Source organism: Drosophila erecta, unplaced genomic scaffold (genome assembly GCF_003286155.1).
Source record: "Drosophila erecta strain 14021-0224.00,06,07 unplaced genomic scaffold, DereRS2 tig00000219-arrow-pilon, whole genome shotgun sequence".
Taxonomy (NCBI): Eukaryota; Metazoa; Arthropoda; class Insecta; order Diptera; family Drosophilidae; genus Drosophila; species Drosophila erecta.
In genome coordinates this window covers 1,657,108-1,678,064 of record NW_020825213.1, presented here as the reverse complement: position 1 = coordinate 1,678,064, position 20,957 = coordinate 1,657,108, and the positions used below count along the sequence as shown (strand labels likewise).

At 44.4% G+C, this 20,957-nt stretch overlaps 1 protein-coding gene across 4 annotated transcripts in view; it reads right to left on the bottom strand.

Annotated features, from left to right (window-relative positions):
- The window catches only part of LOC26526201 (gamma-interferon-inducible lysosomal thiol reductase), a 94,178-nt gene that overhangs the window by 18,697 nt on the left and 54,524 nt on the right, over positions 1-20,957 (bottom strand). Inside the window, exon 3 of one of the 4 annotated variants that reach the window (XM_026982837.1) lies at positions 18,808-18,862. The exons of the other annotated variants lie outside the window; for them this stretch is intronic. Coding sequence (XP_026838638.1) covers positions 18,809-18,862 — 54 coding nt within the window. The 3' untranslated portion in view covers position 18,808. Of the gene's footprint in view, positions 1-18,807; positions 18,863-20,957 lie in introns of those variants that run through there. 4 annotated transcript variants of the gene reach the window in all.

Here is a 20,957-nt window from a genome sequence, read left to right as displayed (position 1 = left end):
AATGCTGACGCGCCAGAATTGAGTTCAGCGCTCTGCGCAAAGAACGTCCGGCAACGGAAAGGTGACACTTCTTATTCGGAGTGTTGCTTCACGCTGCAAGGAATGCTGAGTCGGCTTTGCCGACTCGTCTTGGTGGCGCGATGCATTGCTGTTAGGGTAAACTTAGCTCTATGTTTTGTCAACTCTTTAGTCTCAGTTTTGTGTCCAAATAAATCAGAACGTGCTCCGGCTTACAGCCGCAAATAATAATTGTACTTATTATCTACATTGCTACGCCACAAGGCTAGTCGCCACAGGGTAGTTAAGTTAGAAATCATGTAAGTTTTACATTTGACTTCTTCGACACGACTCAAGAAATCTCATAAAAAAAATAATTCGTTTAACTGGCCACGTAATAGTTGTGCTTTGTGTAAATCAGTTTCATTAAGTTTCAGTTTCAGTTTAATTAAATTGTGCTCCGCTGTTCAGCGGCCACGTGCCGGCAAGCTTAACACAACATCCGTTGGAAAGCTGAACAAACATCTGTGAGGAGCTTACCATTTGGTTCCAGCAGCAGATAAGTTCTGGCTTATGTATCAGATAGAAGCTTTTAGTTTCTACTCTGCCCCAAGATCAATTGATATTATTGCATACTTTTAGGCGTGCGATGAAATCCGGACAATTTGACAAGCCGCAGTCAACGACTACTAGTGCTACCAATAAGAACAAGGCAATTCTAGGAGAGGAACTTAGAAATGCCGTCAACGCGCCCTCAGATAATGATACTCTACGTGTATCCGATTTTGCCGCCACAGCAGCTTCATTGGCATCTGCTTTTTCGAGCGTCAATGGGTCCACATCAGGAACCGCCTCGCGCTACCAAAGCCCTGCTTCAGGTGAAGCCTCGCAGCGCTTTCAAACAATAAAGCGCAAGTCATGCGCCTCCCCAAAGACTGATGGGAAAAAAGCTAACCTCGGCAAGAACGGTGATAACGTTCCCCTACCTCAATCGAACTATAGTGGCAGCTCAAACCGTTTCGAATTGCTAGCGCTTCACCCAGATGACATGGAAGTTGAGAACGCCAACGACGTGCTATGTGAGAGGCCTAGTACAAGTCATCAATAAACAGAACCCAGAATGATAATAGGTTGTCAAATATCTCCCTTCCGCTTTTTTGTTCTTTATTCAATGCTTTATAAAAAGTGTTACAGTGATCGGATTTAGTTCAAATATGCGCCGTTTTGTTCGATAATCTGTTTCCATCTAGACGGCAACTTCATAATACCTCCCTCGTAGAAGCCCCCCTCCTTATTTGCGAAGAACTCGGACAGCCACTTTTCACAAGCCTCTTTTGAGTTCAACTTTACACCACCAAGGGCATTCGCCATGGACAGGAACAGGTGGTAATCACTTGGCGCTATGTCCGGGCTATATGGTGGATGCGATAAAACCTCCCATCCGAGCTCCCGTAGCTTCTGACGAGTCATCAACGAAGTGTGTGGTCTGGCGTTGTCCTGGTGGAACACTACACCCTTCCTGTTGGCCAATTCTGGACGCTTCTGGTCGATCGCCTGCTTCAAGCGGTCCAGTTGTTCGCAGTAGATGGTAGAATTAAGCGTCTGGCCATATGGGAGCAGCTTATAGTGGATGATTCCCTTCCAATCCCACCAAGCACACAGCAAAACCTTCCTGGCCGTCAATCCCGGCTTGGCCACTGTTTGGGACGATTCACCGGCCTTCGACCACGACCGTTTTCGCTTGATATTGTCGTATGTGATCCATTTTTCGTCGCCAGTCACCATCCGCTTCAAGAATGGGTCGAGTTCGTTCCGTTTCAGCAGCATATCGCAGGCGTTGATTCGGTCCAGAAGGTTTTTTTGCGTCAAATCATGCGGCACCCAAACATCAAGCTTTTTTTTGTATCCAGCCTTCTGCAGATGGTTTAAAATGGTTTGGTGACTAACTCCCATCTCCTGGGCGATGTCACGAGATGCCACATGCCGGTCTAACTCGATGTATTCCATGATTTGATCGGTATTTGTCGTCACAGGTCTTCCGCCGGCTGGCTTATCCATGGTGTCGTTTTCACCGGCTCTGAATCGTCGAAACCATTCCTCCGCGGTTCGAAGTGATAGAGTACCATCCCCCAAAACACCATTAATCTCACGGAACGTTTCTCTAGTGGATTTGCCTTTAACGAAGGAAAACTTTAAAATAGCGCGAATTTCGGCGTTAGTGAACTCAATGTTTACACGTCTATAACTGTTGAACGCAATATTCAAACTAATCATAGCGTAGTTTTGTAGGTTATGTCAAGACCTTTCAAATTATGTATAGTATTGTCAGATACGAGCTCTGTAGCGCTTTGTACATAGCCGCGAAATTCTAAAGAGGGATATTCCATTGCTTTCAAACAATAAAGCGCAAGTCATGCGCCTCCCCAAAGACTGATGGGAAAAAAGCTAACCTCGGCAAGAATGGTGATAACGTTCCCCTACCTCAATCGAACTATAGTGGCAGCTCAAACCGTTTCGAATTGCTAGCGCTTCACCCAGATGACATGGAAGTTGAGAACGCCAACGACGTGCTATGTGAGAGGCCTAGTACAAGTCATCAAGCTGCCATTGCTGCGGCGAAGCGGGCCGCAAACTCTCCTGGCACCTCAGGTTCTCCCAACAAGACGCAGCCCAAACCACCGCCCATAGTGATGGAAGGTATTGAAAACGTCTCTCTGCTCATGCAAGAACTCAGGAAAATAATTGACATAAATAAAGTTGAAGCTAGGGCTTCACTTGGCGGTATGATGAGACTCTATGCAAATGACGCTACCACTTTTCGCAGTATTGTCAGATGGCTTGAGCACGAAAAATATGAATTCCATTGCTACCAACTGAAGGAAGATAGGCCGTTTAAAGTCTGCATAAAAGGCTTACACCACAGCACGCTTCATAGCCAGATTAAGGAGGATCTGGAAAAATTCGGACACAAGGTGCTTGATGTCCATCTGCCCCAGAGGCGCAGTGAGCCAGGCACCCCTGTAGCCAAGCCGGTAAATATGTTCTTCGTGAATATTGCCGCCGCGGCCAATAATAAGGAGATCCTGCTAGTCAAGGCACTTTGCCATATGCGGGTTATCGTTGAGCCCCTCCGAAAGCGCAATGCTGTTGTGCAATGCCATCGATGCCAACAGTTTGGCCATACGGCTAAATACTGTCGTAAAGCGCATATTTGCGTCAAATGTGCTGGCGAGCACGCTGCCAGCAACTGTACTAGGCCGCGCAGTGAACCGTGCACGTGCTACAATTGCGGACAACAGCACCCTGCAAGCTATTCAGGGTGCTCCAAATACCAGGCGTTCCTGCAACGATCTCGGCCCAAGCGTGGAGTTGGAGCTCGGCCTACTGTGAATACCCAAACCGAGACAAACGATCAAACTAGGAGCAGACCAAGAGTAGCCACTCGTCAAGGTGTCTCCTATGCAGATGCAGCTAGGGGAGGCGTACATGTCTCTCAACATGAACAGCAGAACAACCCAAACATAAACCAACGAACCAACAGCCGCAACCGCTCGACATCGAGATCTCGAGTTGCAGCTCAACGAGACAACAACCGCAACCGTTCAGCATCGAGATCCCGAAATACGGCATATCACTCATCTCTTGAAAATAACATTGAAAACATGATGCGAACCCTCAATGGAAATATCGATTCACTCCGCTCGTTACAGGATAAACAGACGGAGATGATGATGATGATGCTCAATATGTGATATATGATATGATGCCGCTGCGCATTCTAATGTGGAACGCCGATGGCGTTTCCACGAAGCTGCCAGAGCTTGAGTGCTTTGCGCGACAAAATAAGATCGATGTCATACTAATTAGTGAGACTCACTGCCGAGGAAACTTTGTGCCAAAAATATATGGTTTTGATGCATATCCAGCTAATGATCCAAGTGTTGGCAATGCTAGAGGAGGAGCTGCGATCTTTATAAAATCTAGCTTGGTGCATTTTCCTCTGAGCCCTGTTACCAGCGAAAAAGTACAAATAGCGTCTGCAGGAATAAACACAGCGCTTGGTGTGATCAACTTTGGTGCGATTTACTGTCCTCCTCGTTTCACATGGACAACAAATGAATTTGCTAAATCATCGAAAATTTATAATTGCAGGAGACTGGAATGCATCTCACTGGCTCTGGGGCTCAGGAAGATGCAATCAAAGAGGTCGCGCTCTCGCGGATCTTATTCTTAGTACGGAAGTCAACACGCTGGCGACAGGCAGTCCTACTCGGTATCCGTACGGTAGGAGAGGAACTCCAAGCTGCATTGATTTTGCAGTAACGAAAGGCATTCTCGATATTCATGCTTCCATAACATCGGCTCCTGATCTCAGCTCTGATCACCTGCCTCTCATCATAACGCTGGATGTCACAGCATTGACATATCCTGCAGCAGATCGATTGATAACCAGGCACACCAACTTAGAAATGTTCTGCGGTCTTCTAGAGCAATCTCTGTATCTTGATATAGAAATCAACTCAGAAGAAGATATTGAGGACGCAATCAACCTATTTGCTGTAAAGGTGAAATCGGCAGCCATAACAGCTACACGCACGTTGACACAGAGACCCGTAGCAGCAGGTATACCCCTCACACGGGAAATTCTTATTTTAATTGCTGAAAAGAGACGACTTCGGACAAGATGGATGAGGTCCCGCCACCCTCTAGACAAATTAGAGTGGAACAGAGCTCAACATATCCTCCGTAAGAAACTGGTGGACCATAAAGCCGCATGGTTCGACGAGAGGCTTACCAACACTGGTACTGGAAGCGAAGCGAGGCATTCTCTATGGAAAGCGACGCGTAGTATAAAAAGGAGGTGTCCCAGGAAGGCACCACTAGCTAATGAGAACGGAACATGGTGTCGTTCTGACAAGGAACAAGCGGAAGTGTTTGCTAGGCACTTAGCTGAACGGTTCAAGCCCTTTAACCTTGCCAGCCAACAGGAAAAACAAGAAACACAGGAAGTCCTTGAGCAGGCGCTGCAAATGGATGCACCGATTCTCCCGTTCGACCAATGTGAGATATCAGCGATCATAAACCGCCAATCCTCTAAAAGAGCACCAGGCCACGACATCATCTGCAACGCTACTCTGAAGGCGCTGCCTACTCACGCGATCTCTTACATAACGTTGATCTTCAACGCTATGTTGAGGTTGCATTACTTCCCTGCCCAGTGGAAATTTGGCTTAGTGAGTATGATCCACAAGCCCGGAAAGCCAGAGAGTGACCCAGCATCCTACCGGCCAATCAGTCTCCTCCCATCAATCTCGAAGATCTTTGAGAGACTTATCTCTGCCCGAATTGCTGGGATAATGACATCCACAAGAGCCATCCCTGATCACCAATTTGGATTTCGTGCAGGTCACAGCTCAATAGAACAACTGCACCGCATCGTTGACCAAATATTGCAAGCCTACGATGAGAAAGAATACTGCAATGCGCTCTTTTTGGACATTAAGGAAGCATTCGACCGAGTCTGGCATATTGGCCTATTGGCCAAAATAAAAATGACACTACCAGCACCGTATTACTTGCTAATGCGGTCCTACTTGGCGAATAGGCAGTTCGCAGTACGATTCCACTCCGCAACCTCAGGGATACATGAGGTCAGTGCAGGAGTGCCTCAAGGAAGTGTACTGGGTCCATTATTGTACTGTCTGTATACCAACGATATGCCGCAGCCAAATGCTAGTATGGACGCCAACCCTGACAGGATGACTCTAGCCACTTTCGCCGATGACGTCTGTGTTACTTACAGATCATCCTGCGAATATGAAGCAGCAGACGGCCTACAAGAGTACGCTGACAGGTACGAGCAATGGGCAAGAAGATGGAATATTGGCATAAATGGTCAAAAGTCAGCTAACGTGTGCTTCTCACTAAGGAGGAAAACACCACCTGCTGTTCAACTAGATGAGGAGATGGTACAGCAGTGTAGTACGGCCAAATATCTTGGCATAACATTAGACCGCCGGCTCACATTTGCTCCCCACATAGCAGCCATCAAAACAAGGGTGAGAGCAGCTGTGAGAAAGCACTGGTGGCTCCTAAGAAGCAACATTAAACTCTCCACCCGAAATAAGCTCACCCTATACAAGCAGGTCATTGCTCCCATCTGGCAATATGGTTGCCAAATCTGGGGGATAGCAAGAGATAGCCAAATCAAAAAAATTCAGGTGGCCCAGAACAAAATAGCGAGACAAATTACAGGCTGTGAGTGGTACATTCGAAATAGCGTGCTACATAGGGACCTAAAACTAGTTACGGTACTACAACAAATCAACTTCCACTCCAGTCGGTACAGCTCAAGACTGATGAACCACAGCAATCGTCTCGCTAATGATCTCACCATTACCCGACCGAGGCAGAGGATCAAAAGACGTCAACCAAGAGACTTAGTGCTAAGACAACAATAGCTTAATAGCTAAATATTAATTATAAAACAACATGAGAGTATTATACCAAACTAGAAAAAGCTAAAAAAAAGTTTCAAAAGCATTGCATATTTTCGGCAGAGCAAATTCTTATTGCATACCTTATAAAAAAATAAGTGCTGCATACTTTTGTAAAACCAAAAATTTTCATTGCATACCCCTTTTAATAAAAACTATTGCATACCTTTAATCAAAATATTATTGCATACTTTTAACAATTAAATAATTGTTGCATACCCTATAAATAATTATTGCATACTTTGGTATAATTTTATGGCATTCTCTTTTTTGCCACAACACTTAGCCGATCAATTGTGCTCGGCAACAGTATATTTGTGGTGTGCCAACCAACAACCAATGAGTTGGGCATATAACTACAGAAGTGTTAAGGTCGAATACGAAAGCGAGGATAGCTGGGAGGAGGAGCAAGTAGGCCAAGCAGTAGGTCAGACGTTAGATAGTGCCCCGGTAGATAATACTATGGACCCCAGTCCGATTCAAGCTCTTATCGACAATGCCGTCAGACAGGCATTGTCGCAACAGCAATCCCAGTTTCAGATTCAACTAAACTCCCTAGCTGCGCGGGTACAGAGTTTGCAGGTGGAAGCACCGCAAATCGTAACATATGAAAAAGTCTCTGTCAACCCCGATGTTAGGTGTGAAATTCCCCTTGACATAATAAAGTCTGTACCGGAGTTCTCCGGTACCCAAGAAGGGTATGTGGCCTGGAGGCAATCGGCCATATACGCCTACGAGCTTTTCAACCCATACAATTACAGCAGTGCCCATTATCAGGCTGTTGCCATATTAGGGAATAAAATCCGTGGCGCAGCCGGAGCTTTACTCGTATCCCATAATACGGTATTGAACTTCGATGCCATTTTGGCCAGATTAGACTGCACGTACTCGGACAAAACATCCTTACGCCTGTTGAGGCAAGGATTGGAAATGGTTAGGCAAGGAGACCTACCATTAATGCAATACTACGATGAAGTTGAAAAGAAGCTAACGCTTGTCACAAACAAAATCGTAATGACGCATGAACAAGAGGGTGCTGACCTGCTTAACGCTGAGGTCAGAGCCGACGCCCTGCATGCTTTTATTTCAGGGCTCAAAAAGGCCCTTAGAGCTGTGGTCTTCCCGGCCCAACGAAAAGACTTGCCATCTGCACTGGCTTTAGCTAGAGAAGCAGAGGCAAGCATAGAGAGAAGCATGTTTGCTAACTCCTACGCCAAGGCCGTAGAGGAGCGAGCGCATTCGGCGGCAAACGGCAAGAGCCGTTTCCAGGGGAAATAAAGAAGAACAGGGACAGGACAGAAATCCCCACTTCATGAAACGACAGAAAAACAACGGACAAACCAACAAGGACACTCAGGCGCAAGCGCCCCAGCCTATGGAGGTCGATTCATCCTCCAGGTTCAGGCAGCGCACTGAACATAATCAGAATCATCCTAATGAATCGAACGCGTCTAAGAGGAGAAATTCCTCAGAACGCTTGACAGGACCGAGACGACAACGTCTTAATAACGTTGTCCAAGAGGCTCCTAAGCAAAAAGAGACCAAAGAAGAGTATGAAAAGGCAGCAAAGGCTGCAGTCGAGGAAATCGACAGCGAAAATGAGTACGCTCCCAGTGACGACTCGTTGAATTTTTTAGGGGACGCTCCCGGTTGCCGTTCATTGAACGACGGCTGGCTGGGAGAACCTTAAAGATGCTAATCGATACCGGCGCGGCAAAAAACTACATTAGGCCCGTAAAGGAGCTGAAAAATGTATTGCCGGTCGCCAGCCCTTTCTCGGTGAGCTCAATACACGGCTCCACCGAAATCAAACACAAATGCTTGATGAAAGTCTTCAAGCACACCTCCCCATTTTTTCTTTTGGATTCTCTCAATGCGTTCGACGCTATCATAGGCTTGGACCTGTTAACACAGGCCGGGGTAAAGCTCAACCTTGCAGAGGACTACCTAGAATACCAGGGCATCGCTGAAAAGCTTCACAATTTCAGCTACCCCAGTGTAAATTTCACTGATGTAAACGATATTGTGGTACTTGACTCCGTTAAAAAGGAGTTCAAGGACACAATAATAAGGAGGAAGACAGCCTTCTCCACGACAAATGAAGCTCTTCCTTTTAACACCACTGTCACTGCCACAATTCGGACAGTTGATAATGAACCGGTGTACTCGAGAGCGTACCCAAATCTTATGGGTGTCTCCGACTTTGTGAACAACGAGGTCAAACAACTGCTGAAAGACGGCATTATCAGGCCCTCAAGGTCTCCATATAACAGCCCGACCTGGGTTGTTGACAAAAAGGGGACCGACGCCTTCGGTAACCAAAACAAGAGGTTGGTCATTGACTTTAGGAAGCTAAATGAGCGAACTATTCCTGACCGGTACCCGATGCCTAGCATTCCCATGATTCTAGCGAATCTGGGCAAGGCAAAGTTCTTCACTACCCTTGACCTGAAGTCAGGGTATCATCAAATTTACCTCGGGGAACACGACCTCGAGAAGACATCGTTCTCGGTGAAAGGCGGCAAATACGAGTTTTGGGAATATGGCCATTCAGGAATATCCTGAACCCAAAAGTGTCTACAGTGTTAGATCGTTCCTTGGTTTGGCCAGCTATTACAGAGTCTTCATTAAAGACTTTGCAGCCATAGCTCGTCCGATAACTGACATCCTGAAAAGGGAAAACGGTTCGGTGAGTAGGCATATGTCTAAGAAGATTTGTGTTGAGTTTAATGAAACTCAACGCAGCGCATTTCAAAGGCTTCGTAACATTCTGGCATCAGGGGATGTCATACTCAAGTACCCCGACTTTCAAAAGCCCTTTGACCTCACCACAGATGCGTCAGCAAGTGGCATTGGTGCAGTCCTATCGCAAGAAGGTAGGCCGATCACCATGATATCCCGCACCCTGAGACAGGCTGAGCAAATTTATGCCACAAACGAAAGGGAATTGCTAGCCATTGTATGGGCCTTAGGTAAACTACAAAACTTTCTATATGGCTCTAGGGAAATCAACATATTCACCGACCACCAGCCTCTCACGTTCGCTGTTGCCGACAAAAACACGAACGCTAAGATTAAGAGATGGAAATCCTATATAGACCAACACAATGCCAAGGTTTTCTACAAACCTGGCAAGGAAAATTTCGTGGCAGATGCCCTATCCAGGCAAAATCTTAATGCCTTACAAGACGAACCCCAGTCAGACGCTGCTACTATTCACAGTGAGCTGTCCCTGACCTACACGGTCGAAACCACAGATAAACCCCTAAATGGCTTTAGGAACCAGATCATTCTGGCGGCAGCACGTTTCCCGCTTAAGGGAAGCCTAGTGCTGTTCCGAAGCAAAACTCGCCACTTGATCAGTTTTACTGACAAGAGTTACCTGTTAAAAACTCTCAAAGAAGTCGTTAACCCTGACGTCGTGAATGCTATTCATTGCGACTTGCCTACACTGGCAAGCTTCCAACACGACCTCATTACCCATTTCCCAACCACTCAATTCCGTCACTGCAAGAATGTCGTGTCAGATATAACTGATAAAAACGAACAGTATGAAATTGTCACTGCAGAGCACAACCGTGCACACAGAGCCGCGCAGGAAAATATCAAACAAGTCCTTCGACACTACTATTTTCCAAAAATGGGCAGCATGACAAAGGAAGTGGTTGATAATTGCAGGGTATGTGCCCAAGCAAAGTACGACAGGCACCCGAAGAAGCAAGAGCTCGGGGAAACGCCCATCCCCAGTTATACTGGCGAAATGGTGCACATTGACATATTTTCAACCGACAGGAAGCTGTTCTTGACGTGCATTGACAAATTCTCTAAGTTTGCAGTAGTGCAACCGGTTACATCTAGGACAATAGTGGACATCACAGGCCCCTATTGCAGATTATTAACCTTTTCCCCAACATCAAAACAATCTATTGCGACAATGAGCCCGCATTCAACTCAGAGACAATCACGTCAATGCTCAAAAACAACTACGGCATCAACATTGTGAACGCGCCTCCTCTGCACAGCGTGTCCAATGGCCAACTTGAACGATTCCACAGCACCTTGGCAGAAATAGCCAGATGCCTGAAGTTGGGCAAAAAGACAAATGACACAGTAGAGCTAATCTTGAGAGCCATGGTGGAATATAACAAAGCCGTGCACTCAGTTATTCGTGAGAGACCAATTGAGGTTCTTCACTCAGGGGCCCACGAGCGCTGCCTGGAAATCAAGGCAAGATTAGCTAAGGCTCAGCAAGACAGCATCGGAAGATGCAACCCTTCCCGTCAAAACCGTGTGTTTGAGGTAGGAGAAAACGTGTTTGTAAAGAACAACAAGAGGTTAGGAAATAAACTGACCCCATTATGCACGGAACAAAAAGTGCAAGCAGACCTGGGAACGTCTGTTCTTATTAAGGGGAGGGTGGTCCACAAGGACAACCTTAAGTAGGCATTCCCCTTGCAGTTAGTTAGTAGGTCACTTTAAGAAAGCCCTAAAAAAGCACTACAGTCTCACCCTGTATCTAAATTCCAGGTTTACCCTCACGATGTTCATTACACTGGCATTAGCGAATGCACGGATCACCGACTTTTCGCATGCCAACTACATCCCTCTCGTAGATGGTGATGTGCTGGTTTTTGAACAGCGTGACCTCTTAAAGCACTCAAGCAACTTGTCCGAATTCGCTGTTATGATAGACAAGACAGAAAAATTATCCGAGTCTTTTCCCCAATCGCATATGAGTAAGTTACTAGAGGTCGACTCGGACCATCTTAGAACTTTGTTGTCCGTACTTAAGGTCCATCATAGGATTGCCAGGAGTCTAGATTTCCTAGGTACAGCTTTAAAGATAGTGGCGGGTACTCCCGATACCACGGACCTTCAAAGATAAAGATCACAGAGGCTAAACTAGTTGAGTCTAATTCCCGGCAGATAACCATAAATTCCGAAACCCAGAAACAGATTAACAAGTTAACTGACACCATCAATAAGGTGATCAGTGCCCGTAAAAGCGACTTGGTTGACACTCCACATTTATATGTAGCGTTATTGGCAAAAAATAGGATGCTTTCTACTGAAATTCAAAATTTAATTCTCACTATAACTTTGGCCAAATCAAACATTGTAAATCCCACGATTCTTGACCATGCCGACTTGAAGTCTCTTGTAGAACAGGACACCCCTATCGTCAGCTTAATAGAAGCATCCAAGATTAGAGTCCTCCAGTTCGAGAACAGCATTCATATTTTAATTGCCTATCCCAGAGTCAAGTTCAGTTGCAAGAAAGTCGCCGTTTACCCTGTATCTCACCAACACATCATCTTACGCCTCGACGAGAATACGCTGGCCGAATGCGAACATGACACCTTTGCGCTCACAGGTACCACACACTTCACGTTCTGCGAGCGGTCTCGGCGCGAATCTTGTGCGCGCTCACTCCACGCAGGAAGCGCAGCCCAATGCCACACTCAACCCAGCCACTTGCAGGAAGTAACTCCCGTAGATGACGGCGTCGTGATTATCAACGAAGCATCAGCTCGCGTTAGCACCGATGGCAGCCCAGAAATACTGGTCGAGAGAACCCACCTGTTGACCTTCGAGAGAACGGCGACCATCAATGGCTCCGAGTTCGTAAACCTACGGAAAGCATTAAGCAAGCAGCCAGGCATTGTGCGCTCCCCATTACTTAACATCGTCGGGCACGACCCCGTGCTCAGCATCCCTCTGCTACACCGGATGAATAACGAGAACCTACTCTCCATCCAAATCTGAAGGTTCGCCTAAACTCTGGTTCGTAGCTGGTGTGGTCCTAAGCATTGGTTTAATTGGCTCCTTCGCACTTTATCTGGCATTAAGGAGAAGACGAGCCTCCATGGAGATACAGCGTACCATCGACACATTCAACCTGACCGAGGACGGTCATAAACTTGAGGGGGGAGTAGTTAACAACTTATAACATAATAATTCATAGCAACTAAGTAGCTCTATATGAAGAATGCTGACGCGCCAGAATTGAGTTCAGCGCTCTGCGCAAAGAACGTCCGGCAACGGAAAGCTGACACTTCTTATTCGGAGTGTTGCTTCACGCTGCAAGGAATGCTGAGTCGGCTTTGCCGACTCGTCTTGGTGGCGCGATGCATTGCTGTTAGGGTAAACTTAGCTCTATGTTTTGTCAACTCTTTAGTCTCAGTTTTGTGTCCAAATAAATCAGAACGTGCTTACAGCCGCAAATAATAATTGTACTTATTATCTACATTGCTACGCCACAAGGCTAGTCAATAAACCTAAGGGGGCGAAGTCAAGCCCTCCAACGTAATCTTCAGAAGAAGACTCTACAGACGCGAACGTTTAACCACCGCTACCGACCGTGAGAGAAGTCTCTGGATAAACGCGGGAACACCCAACATCATAATTTGTAAAGCATAGATCGATGCGTAGAAAATGCGAGGTTGGAATTCGCTTCACTCGAAGAGTTTGTGTGTCAACATGGCAGATCATACACAAGAAAGTAACAACACTGCGACATCAGAAGTGGGATCTGCTTTGCCTATAAATATCACCAATGCATACCTGGCACCTTTACAAGTGCAAAACAACAACCTTTTGGAGATCATCAAAAATATGCGGACACCAAAGGCATCGGCAACTGATAAGAAAGGGAAAACATATACATCTCCCAAAATTTCATCCTGAGGGAGCTGGAGTAGATGCCACAGCTTGGTGTACAACAGTGGATCTCATTTTTGCTGATATGATTTGCTGATTTGCCCGAAGGAAGCAGCCTGATGATAACTTTAAGTAAGGCGCTAGAGGAAAGTGTATCGCAATGGCCGTACCAACTATTCTTTGCTGGCATCACATGGCCAAAATTTAAAGAATTCTTCGTTCAACGCTTTGTTGGCATCGAAACGTCTGCTGCCACACTGATGAAAATTTTGAACGGGCGACCAAAGTCTGGAGAAAGTTACACCGAATATGGGAGCCGAATCTTAACCTTACTAATGTCAAAATGTAAATCTATTGATCTGGAGGAAATTGCGGTTTCACTTACTCTGGCCCACATGGCACAAATTGATCACAAATTGTCGCGCTGGGTTTTTACAAACAATATTAAAACCCGAAATGATATGCAACAACAACTACAAACACACACTTTTAAAAAAAACGGAACCTTGATGTCGACGCATCTACAACAGGCCCGGAGCTTAAAAAGTCTAAGTATCTCTCTCAAGTGAAATGCAATTATTGTGGAAAGACTCGACATAAATATGCCGAATGTCGTGCTCGACAGAGGACACAAAATCAAGGAAAAAGCCACAACGGAAGTTCAACGCAAGGATCAAAAGACCGGTCAACAGTCAAATGTCTCAAATGCAACGAGCTTGGGCACTTCGCATCCGCTTGTCCAAAAGGACGATCACGAGGAAGCGACTAAGTAACCGAGAAACGTATTGACATCTGTACTGTAGCTCCGCCATCAGGAACAATAAGAAGTTCAACCGGTGAGTATGTTCCATTTTGCTTCGACTCTGGCGCTGAATGTTCCTTGGTTAAGGAAAGCGTCGCAGTGGTAAAAGAATTAATAACATTGTTAAATTGAACGGCATAAGTAATGATTCAATATGCAGCACTCAACAACTATTGATCAATGTTATTTTGAGATTTTGTTACATGTATGGACAAGTATTTAAAATATGGCGTACTAATTGGTCGTGAAATTTTAGCCCAGGGCTATGCCGTAACCATGGACGCTGAAAAATTTCAAATTTACACAACCAAAAGAGTTGAATCGTTGGTAATTATCAATTATGAATATGTCATAGAATCAAATCGTGAACTTGATTATCTTGATAAGGCGGACTTGAAAAAAATGCTAAAATGTTATTCGGATTGGTTTATTGATGGAATACCAAAGACTAGGGTCACCCCAGGGCAGTTGGAAATTAGATTAATAGATCAGCAGAAGACAGTACAACGGCGGCCATATAGGCGTAGTGAAGAAGAGAAAATCAAAGTGCGGGGTAAAGTTGACGAATTACTAATATCTAAGATTATTCGGCCAAGCTGTTCACCTTTCGCTAGTCCCATGATGCTAGTTAAAAAAAAGAATGGCACCGATCGACTGTGTGTGGTCTATTGCATGCTAAACGAAAACACAGTGGCTGACAAGTATCCATTGCCCCTCATCTCAGACCAAATTGCTAGGCTTCGGGGTACTAAATATTTTCGAGCGGCTTTTACCAAGTTCCAGTCCATGAGGACTCAATCGAACGAACTGCATTTGTAACGCCAGTGGGTCAATACGAGTTATTGACAATGCCGTTTGGTTTGAAGAACGCCATCTGTATTCCAGCGGGCTATAATGAAAGCCCTAGGAGCTTTAGCTTACACTTATGCATTTGTGTATATTGAGGATGTTCTCATAATAGCAGAAAGCAAAGAAGATGCGCTAGTTAGATTGCAGAGAGTATTAGAGACATTGAGTAAGGCTGGATTTTCATTTAATGTCACTAAGTGTTCCTTTCTCACCACTAAAATAGAGTATCTCGGAGAAGTCAGGCCAAATTCACGAAAAATTCAAGCTTTAAAAACATTACCACCACCCCAAAATGTCTCACAGCTAAGACAATTCATTGGTTTAGCCACATATTTTCGGCAATTTGTATTAAATTTCTCCCAAACACTTAAACTTCTGTATCTTCTCACATCTAAGAAAAACACTGACTTTGTTTGGTTACCAGTGCATGAACAGGTGAATAAAAATAATAACTATATTGACTCAGACGCCAGTTTTAATCATATTCGATCCGCAATACCCAATAGAGCTGCATACTGACGCAAGTTGTATTGGGTATGGAGCGATCTTGTTACATAACATTGACAATAAACCTCATGTTGTAGAGTATTACAGTAAGTGAACGTCTCCCGCCGAATCTAAATACCATTCATACTATCAAACACTTCCGACATTATTTGCAGGGACGTAAATTTATAGTTTATACTGACTGTAATTCTTTAAAGGCTAGCCGCACAAAACTAGATTTAACACCGTGGGTGCATAGATGGTTGGCGTTTTTACAGGCATTTGATTTCGAAATAGAGTATAGAAAAGGCGAGCGAATGGCGCATATGGATTTTCTCTCTCGGAATCCAGTGCTTGAACAACACGATTGAAGTTACGATTTACCAGGAAATCTGGATAAAACATGAATTGCGAAAGAGAATACTACATAGAAAAATACAGCGAAATAGTAAGACCAAATGTTTGCCGGTAATACCAAGAGGTTTTCGATGGGCCGTCATAAATCACGTCCATGAAGCTTTTATGCATCTTGGATGGGAAAAGACGCTGGACAAAGTCTATTGTTATTACTGGTTCGAAAATATGTCTAGGTATGTGCGTAGATTTGTACAAAATTGCAGTACATGTAAAGTAATATATATATTATATTAGTTTGGCAAATATCTCCCTTCCGCCCTTTTGTCTTTTGAACTTCGCGGCTATGTACAAAGCGCTACAGAGCTCGTATCTGACAATGCTATACATAATTTGAAAGGTCTTGACATAACCTACAAAACGACGGTATGTTCAATAACGCCGAAATTCGCGCTATTTTAAAGGTTTTCCTTCGTTTCCTTCGTGTGTCAACATGGCAGATCATACACAAGAAAGTAACAACACAGTAATAACACAAAATATTCTGACGGGGAAAACGAATTAATTAGCTCGTACAAAGAAAACAAAATTTCTGACAAAATGACTCAACATGACAATCAAAGCCATGGAGACTGAAATTCGCCTAATGCTTGCGACGCAAGCTAGTTGTTTAGCAAGACATATTCGATAATAAAATGAAAGATATGGTTAGTTTAAAAACTGACATAAAAAAAAAAGTTGTTCAGCGCGACGAACCCCTTGACTTAGTCAAATCCTTGCCAGATTTTTCTGGTAAACAAGTCGAATATGTCTCTTGGCGAGAGGCGGCAACATTCGCTTACGAGATCTTTGGACCTTATGATGGCAGTTCAGGACACTTACATGCACTTGGTATTATAAGAAATAAGATCAAAGGCACGGTCAGTGCAACTGTACCATCTTTTAATTTGTGTTATATTTCAAAGCTTTTAAAGCTGGACTAGATTTTAGCTATGCTGACACAACGCCAGTTCGCGTAATATTACAGAAACTCGATACTCTTAGACAAGGCGTGCTATCCTGGTTAGAATACTATGACCAGGTAGAAAAAACTTGAACCTTGAACAAAATAATCATGAGAAATGACCCTGCAGCGGCAGCTGTTTTAAATGAGTATTTCAGAAAAGATGCATTACATTCTTCCGTTGCTGGCCTTAAACAGTCTCTTAAATCGACAGTATTTTCGGCTCAACCCCAGGGTTTACCGTCAGCTTTGTCCTTAGCCCAAGGGGCAGAAGATTGCAGTGAGTACTTACAGTTCGCCGCAAGCTTTGCTTAAACTAACGGGGAAAGATATCAAAAACCTGTAGGGCAACGCCAGCACCCGCGTTATCAGAATAATTATAACAATAGTAACCAAGGAAAAAATACTAAAGTTCATGGTAATAACCATAAAGACACCATAAAGAGTTTCTCAAGGAAACTCACACTCGAATTCCCCCAAACAACGGTTTCAAGGTTGAGATCCACAATCACAAAGACGTGAGCCAATGGAGGTTGACCAGTCGATATCGCGTTGTCGCAACCAGCTAATTTTTACAAGAAAGCTAACTCAACCCAGAGCCGTCAGAATGTTAATTATTCGCCTCAGGAGCAGGACACTGTTGATAAATATTACCGGTCCCTAACTGAGGAAAATGCTCTAGCATATGAAGATAGTGTGAGCAATGATTCTTGTAATTTTTTAGGAATGAGTCCTTCCTCTCGTTGATCGAACAGGATGTAGGTGAAAGCTTAAGCCTTAAGTTACTAATCGATACCGGCTGATATACCAAAAATCATATCAAACCTTTGTCCACCTTAAAGAATGTCTTACCCATTGTGAAATTTTTTCAGGCTAAGTCTATCAATCAATGTGCCCCACAGATTACAAAAAAATTTCCGATTAAATTGTTCAATAAAAAAACCTTTTTCTTCATATAACCAACTCTTAAAGATTTTGACGGTGTAGTGTGACTTGACGTACTTATGCAAGTTGACACACAACTAGATCTAAATAACGGTATCATTAGGTTTAAAGGCGAAACCCAGTTGCTTAACGTTAAACGTTCCCTGTCGTAAATTTCACTCAGGTCGATGACTCTGACATACCCTTGTCTATAAAAGTTATACCGATACTCTATGGGTGTAGATGACTTTTTCAATTCAGAAGTTAAGCAACTTCTAGCAACTTCTAGGTGAAGATGAATTTGGTCATAAAAAGAAAAGAATGGTCATAGATTTTAGGAAACTGAATCAAAAAACCGTGAGTGAAAAATATCCAATATCTAATATTTCTTCAATATTGGCAAACATGGGTGAGGCTCAGTATTTTACAGCACTGGACCTTAAGTCAGACTTCTATCAAATATAACTGGCGGAAAGGGATAGATGCTTTTTCTGTAAACAATGGGAAGTATGAGTTTTGTAGGCTTCCGTTCGTTTTAAAATATGGACAGAGCATGTTTCAGAGGGCTATTGATGATGTCCTCCGTGAGGAGGTAGGAAAAACCTGTCATGTCTATGTTGTTGACGTGATAATTTTTTCTACAAACAAAGATGACCACGTAATGCATATTAACTGAGTTTTGAAAAACCTTGAAGAGGCTAACATGAGAGTGTCTCAGAAAAATCCAAGTTCTTTAAAAAGAGCGTGGAGTATCTGGGATATACTGTGTCCAGAAGTGGAATTTAAACTTCACCAACAAATTGTGCCTTACTTTTTGCACTTAGATCATTTTTAGGATTAGCCAATTATTATAGGTGTTTTATCAAGGGATTCGCTAATATCGCCAGAACCCTATCGGACGTCTTAAAGGGAGAAAAGTAAGTGGTAATCACTCTTGGAAAGTGATTATTGCTAAGCGTTTGAAAAACTAAGGGATATATTGCCCTCTGAAGATGTCGTTTTAAGATATCCATATTTTAAAAAACCCTTTGACCTAACAACAAATGCCCTGGGGCATGGCATCGGAGTGGTGCTATATCAAGAAGATCGTCCCATTACACTTATTTCTCATGCACTACGGACTTACGAACAAAATCTCGCAACAAACGAGCGAGAGCTCCAAGCCATTGTATGGGTTTTACAAAATTTAAGAAATTACCTGTATGGTGTGACAAACCTCAACATCTATACAGATCTTCAGCCGCTTACATATTCTGTGTCCGATAAGAATCCCAATGCCAAAATAAAGTGCTGGAAAGACTTTATTGATGAGCATAATTCAAAAATAATTTATAAACCTGGAGAATTATGTATGCCATCCCTTTCACTCTAGTACAAAACCAAAGGTGGAAAAGGCTGTCATAGTGATGATTCCCAAGGCAGGCAAAGATAAAGTAAACACTCATCCTACAGACCAATCACTCTCCTATCGTGTATCTCAAAACTGTTTGAAAATGCTTTTTTAAAGCAACTAACTCCCTACTTAAGCACAACACCATCGCATCAATTGACTTTCCCAAACTAACGGATGATCCACTTTAAGTCGTTGGGGTTCTAAAATGGCAAAAAAAAAGTTTCCAGGTTTGAAACAGGTCTTCTATATAGGCATTTCTTTCATTTGGGGCTCATGAATGTAATTTATCATGTAATGCTGTATTTTTGTGCAATATTTAAATGGTTTTAGTGCGAAGTAATCCCGATTATCCCTAGAGTATCAAAAATATATAAGTTAACTAAGTTAACCGGACCGATCCGTCCGCTCACCAGCACCGGTCAAATTGCTGACGGAAGCTCGCACATAGCCGGCAGAAGCTCTGCACATTGGCAGAAGCCGCTATGAAGCTTTTTCTATGCTAGCTTTTAAGTCAGTTCGCATTTACATTTGAAATAATAAAGAGCACCAGCTCATTAATTGAAACTCCGGCGATCCGCCGCAATAACTTACTTTTTTAAGCTATCTGAGTTACCCGATACGTCAGCGCATGCATTGCTGTGCCAATTTTTCGTCTTTTATATATCTCTTTGTCTTTGCTGTTACGATTTTTTTGTCATTTATATATTTGTTCGGCTTAGCGGATGCACGTTCCCCGCGAGTCCCTCACCTTATTTTTGCTGGACGAACCAACGGCTCCGCTTAACGAGCCCCCGGCCAATGTTATTAGAACGCCGACTCAGCCCCCGCGACCCCTCGCCGTACTAGTGTACCCGATGGGCAAGACGGCTTGAGTGTTTATATACTCAGCTCTTCATGACCAATTCATTCCGACAGTATAGGAATTCGAAACAATACGGCAGCGACTCGGAGTCCGAAGGCGAAGGGGCGACAACAAATTCTGCACTGAGAAGGGCTTATTTTAACACAACCATAAGCAATAAAATGTCTTTTGAAGCGGAAATAAAAACCGTTATGCGCTGCAAGAACAAGCTGCAAAAAGCCGTCGCAGAGAAATAGAACTGCGCCAAACTATTGAAGAGCTGTCCAACCGAATCGTGGCGGTACAAGTTAACCCCGCCCAGGTGGCAGCGCCTCCGATCAAGGATTACCATCCGGTAAAAATTGAGCGAGAAGTCCAGTGCAATGAAACATTGGACGCTGTAAAATGTCTTCCAGAATTTATGGGGACACAGGAGACATATGTCTCCTGGCGACAGGCAGCAATAGCCGCATACTCACGCTACTTCAGTACTGTGATGAGGTTGAGAAAAAACTCACTTTGCTCACCAACAAGGTGACTATGTCATACGAAGCGTCGGCAGCAACGGTTTTCCGTAATGAGAAGTTCCGGGATGACGCCTTGCACGTTTCCGTCTGAGGACTCAGGCGCAACCTCACGGATGTGCTATTTGCGGCAAAGCGAACATGCCAACAGCGCTCGCCCTGGCGCAGGAAGTGGAATCCAACCACGAAAGGTACACCTTCGCAACTTCGTTTGCAAGAAGCCAGGAAGATAGGGACCGAAGACAATGTCCCAAAGTGCAGGAGCGCCACCAGGCCCCTCCCCAGGCCAACTCGCAGGGGAGTGCCGGGAAGTACCCACTCTTTACTAGTCAGCACAGGGCACAAGTGCACTCTGCTACACGAAGCGACAGGGTGGCTCGAGGAAGCACACCGGAACCTATGGAAGCTGACCCATCATTGTCCAAAATGCAACCTTCCCACGCCCCGGCTTTCCCGAAATCGAAGCCAGCCCCGTCTGGCCGCTCGGCCACCCTGTTGCTCAGCCCTCATATAGTTCGGACACGGATTATGCCACCGCAGCATCCAGCGCAGCGGGAAGGATCCACAATGATGTCATCATAGAGTACGACTCGGATGCTATTAATTTTTTAGGAGAAAATCCTTGCT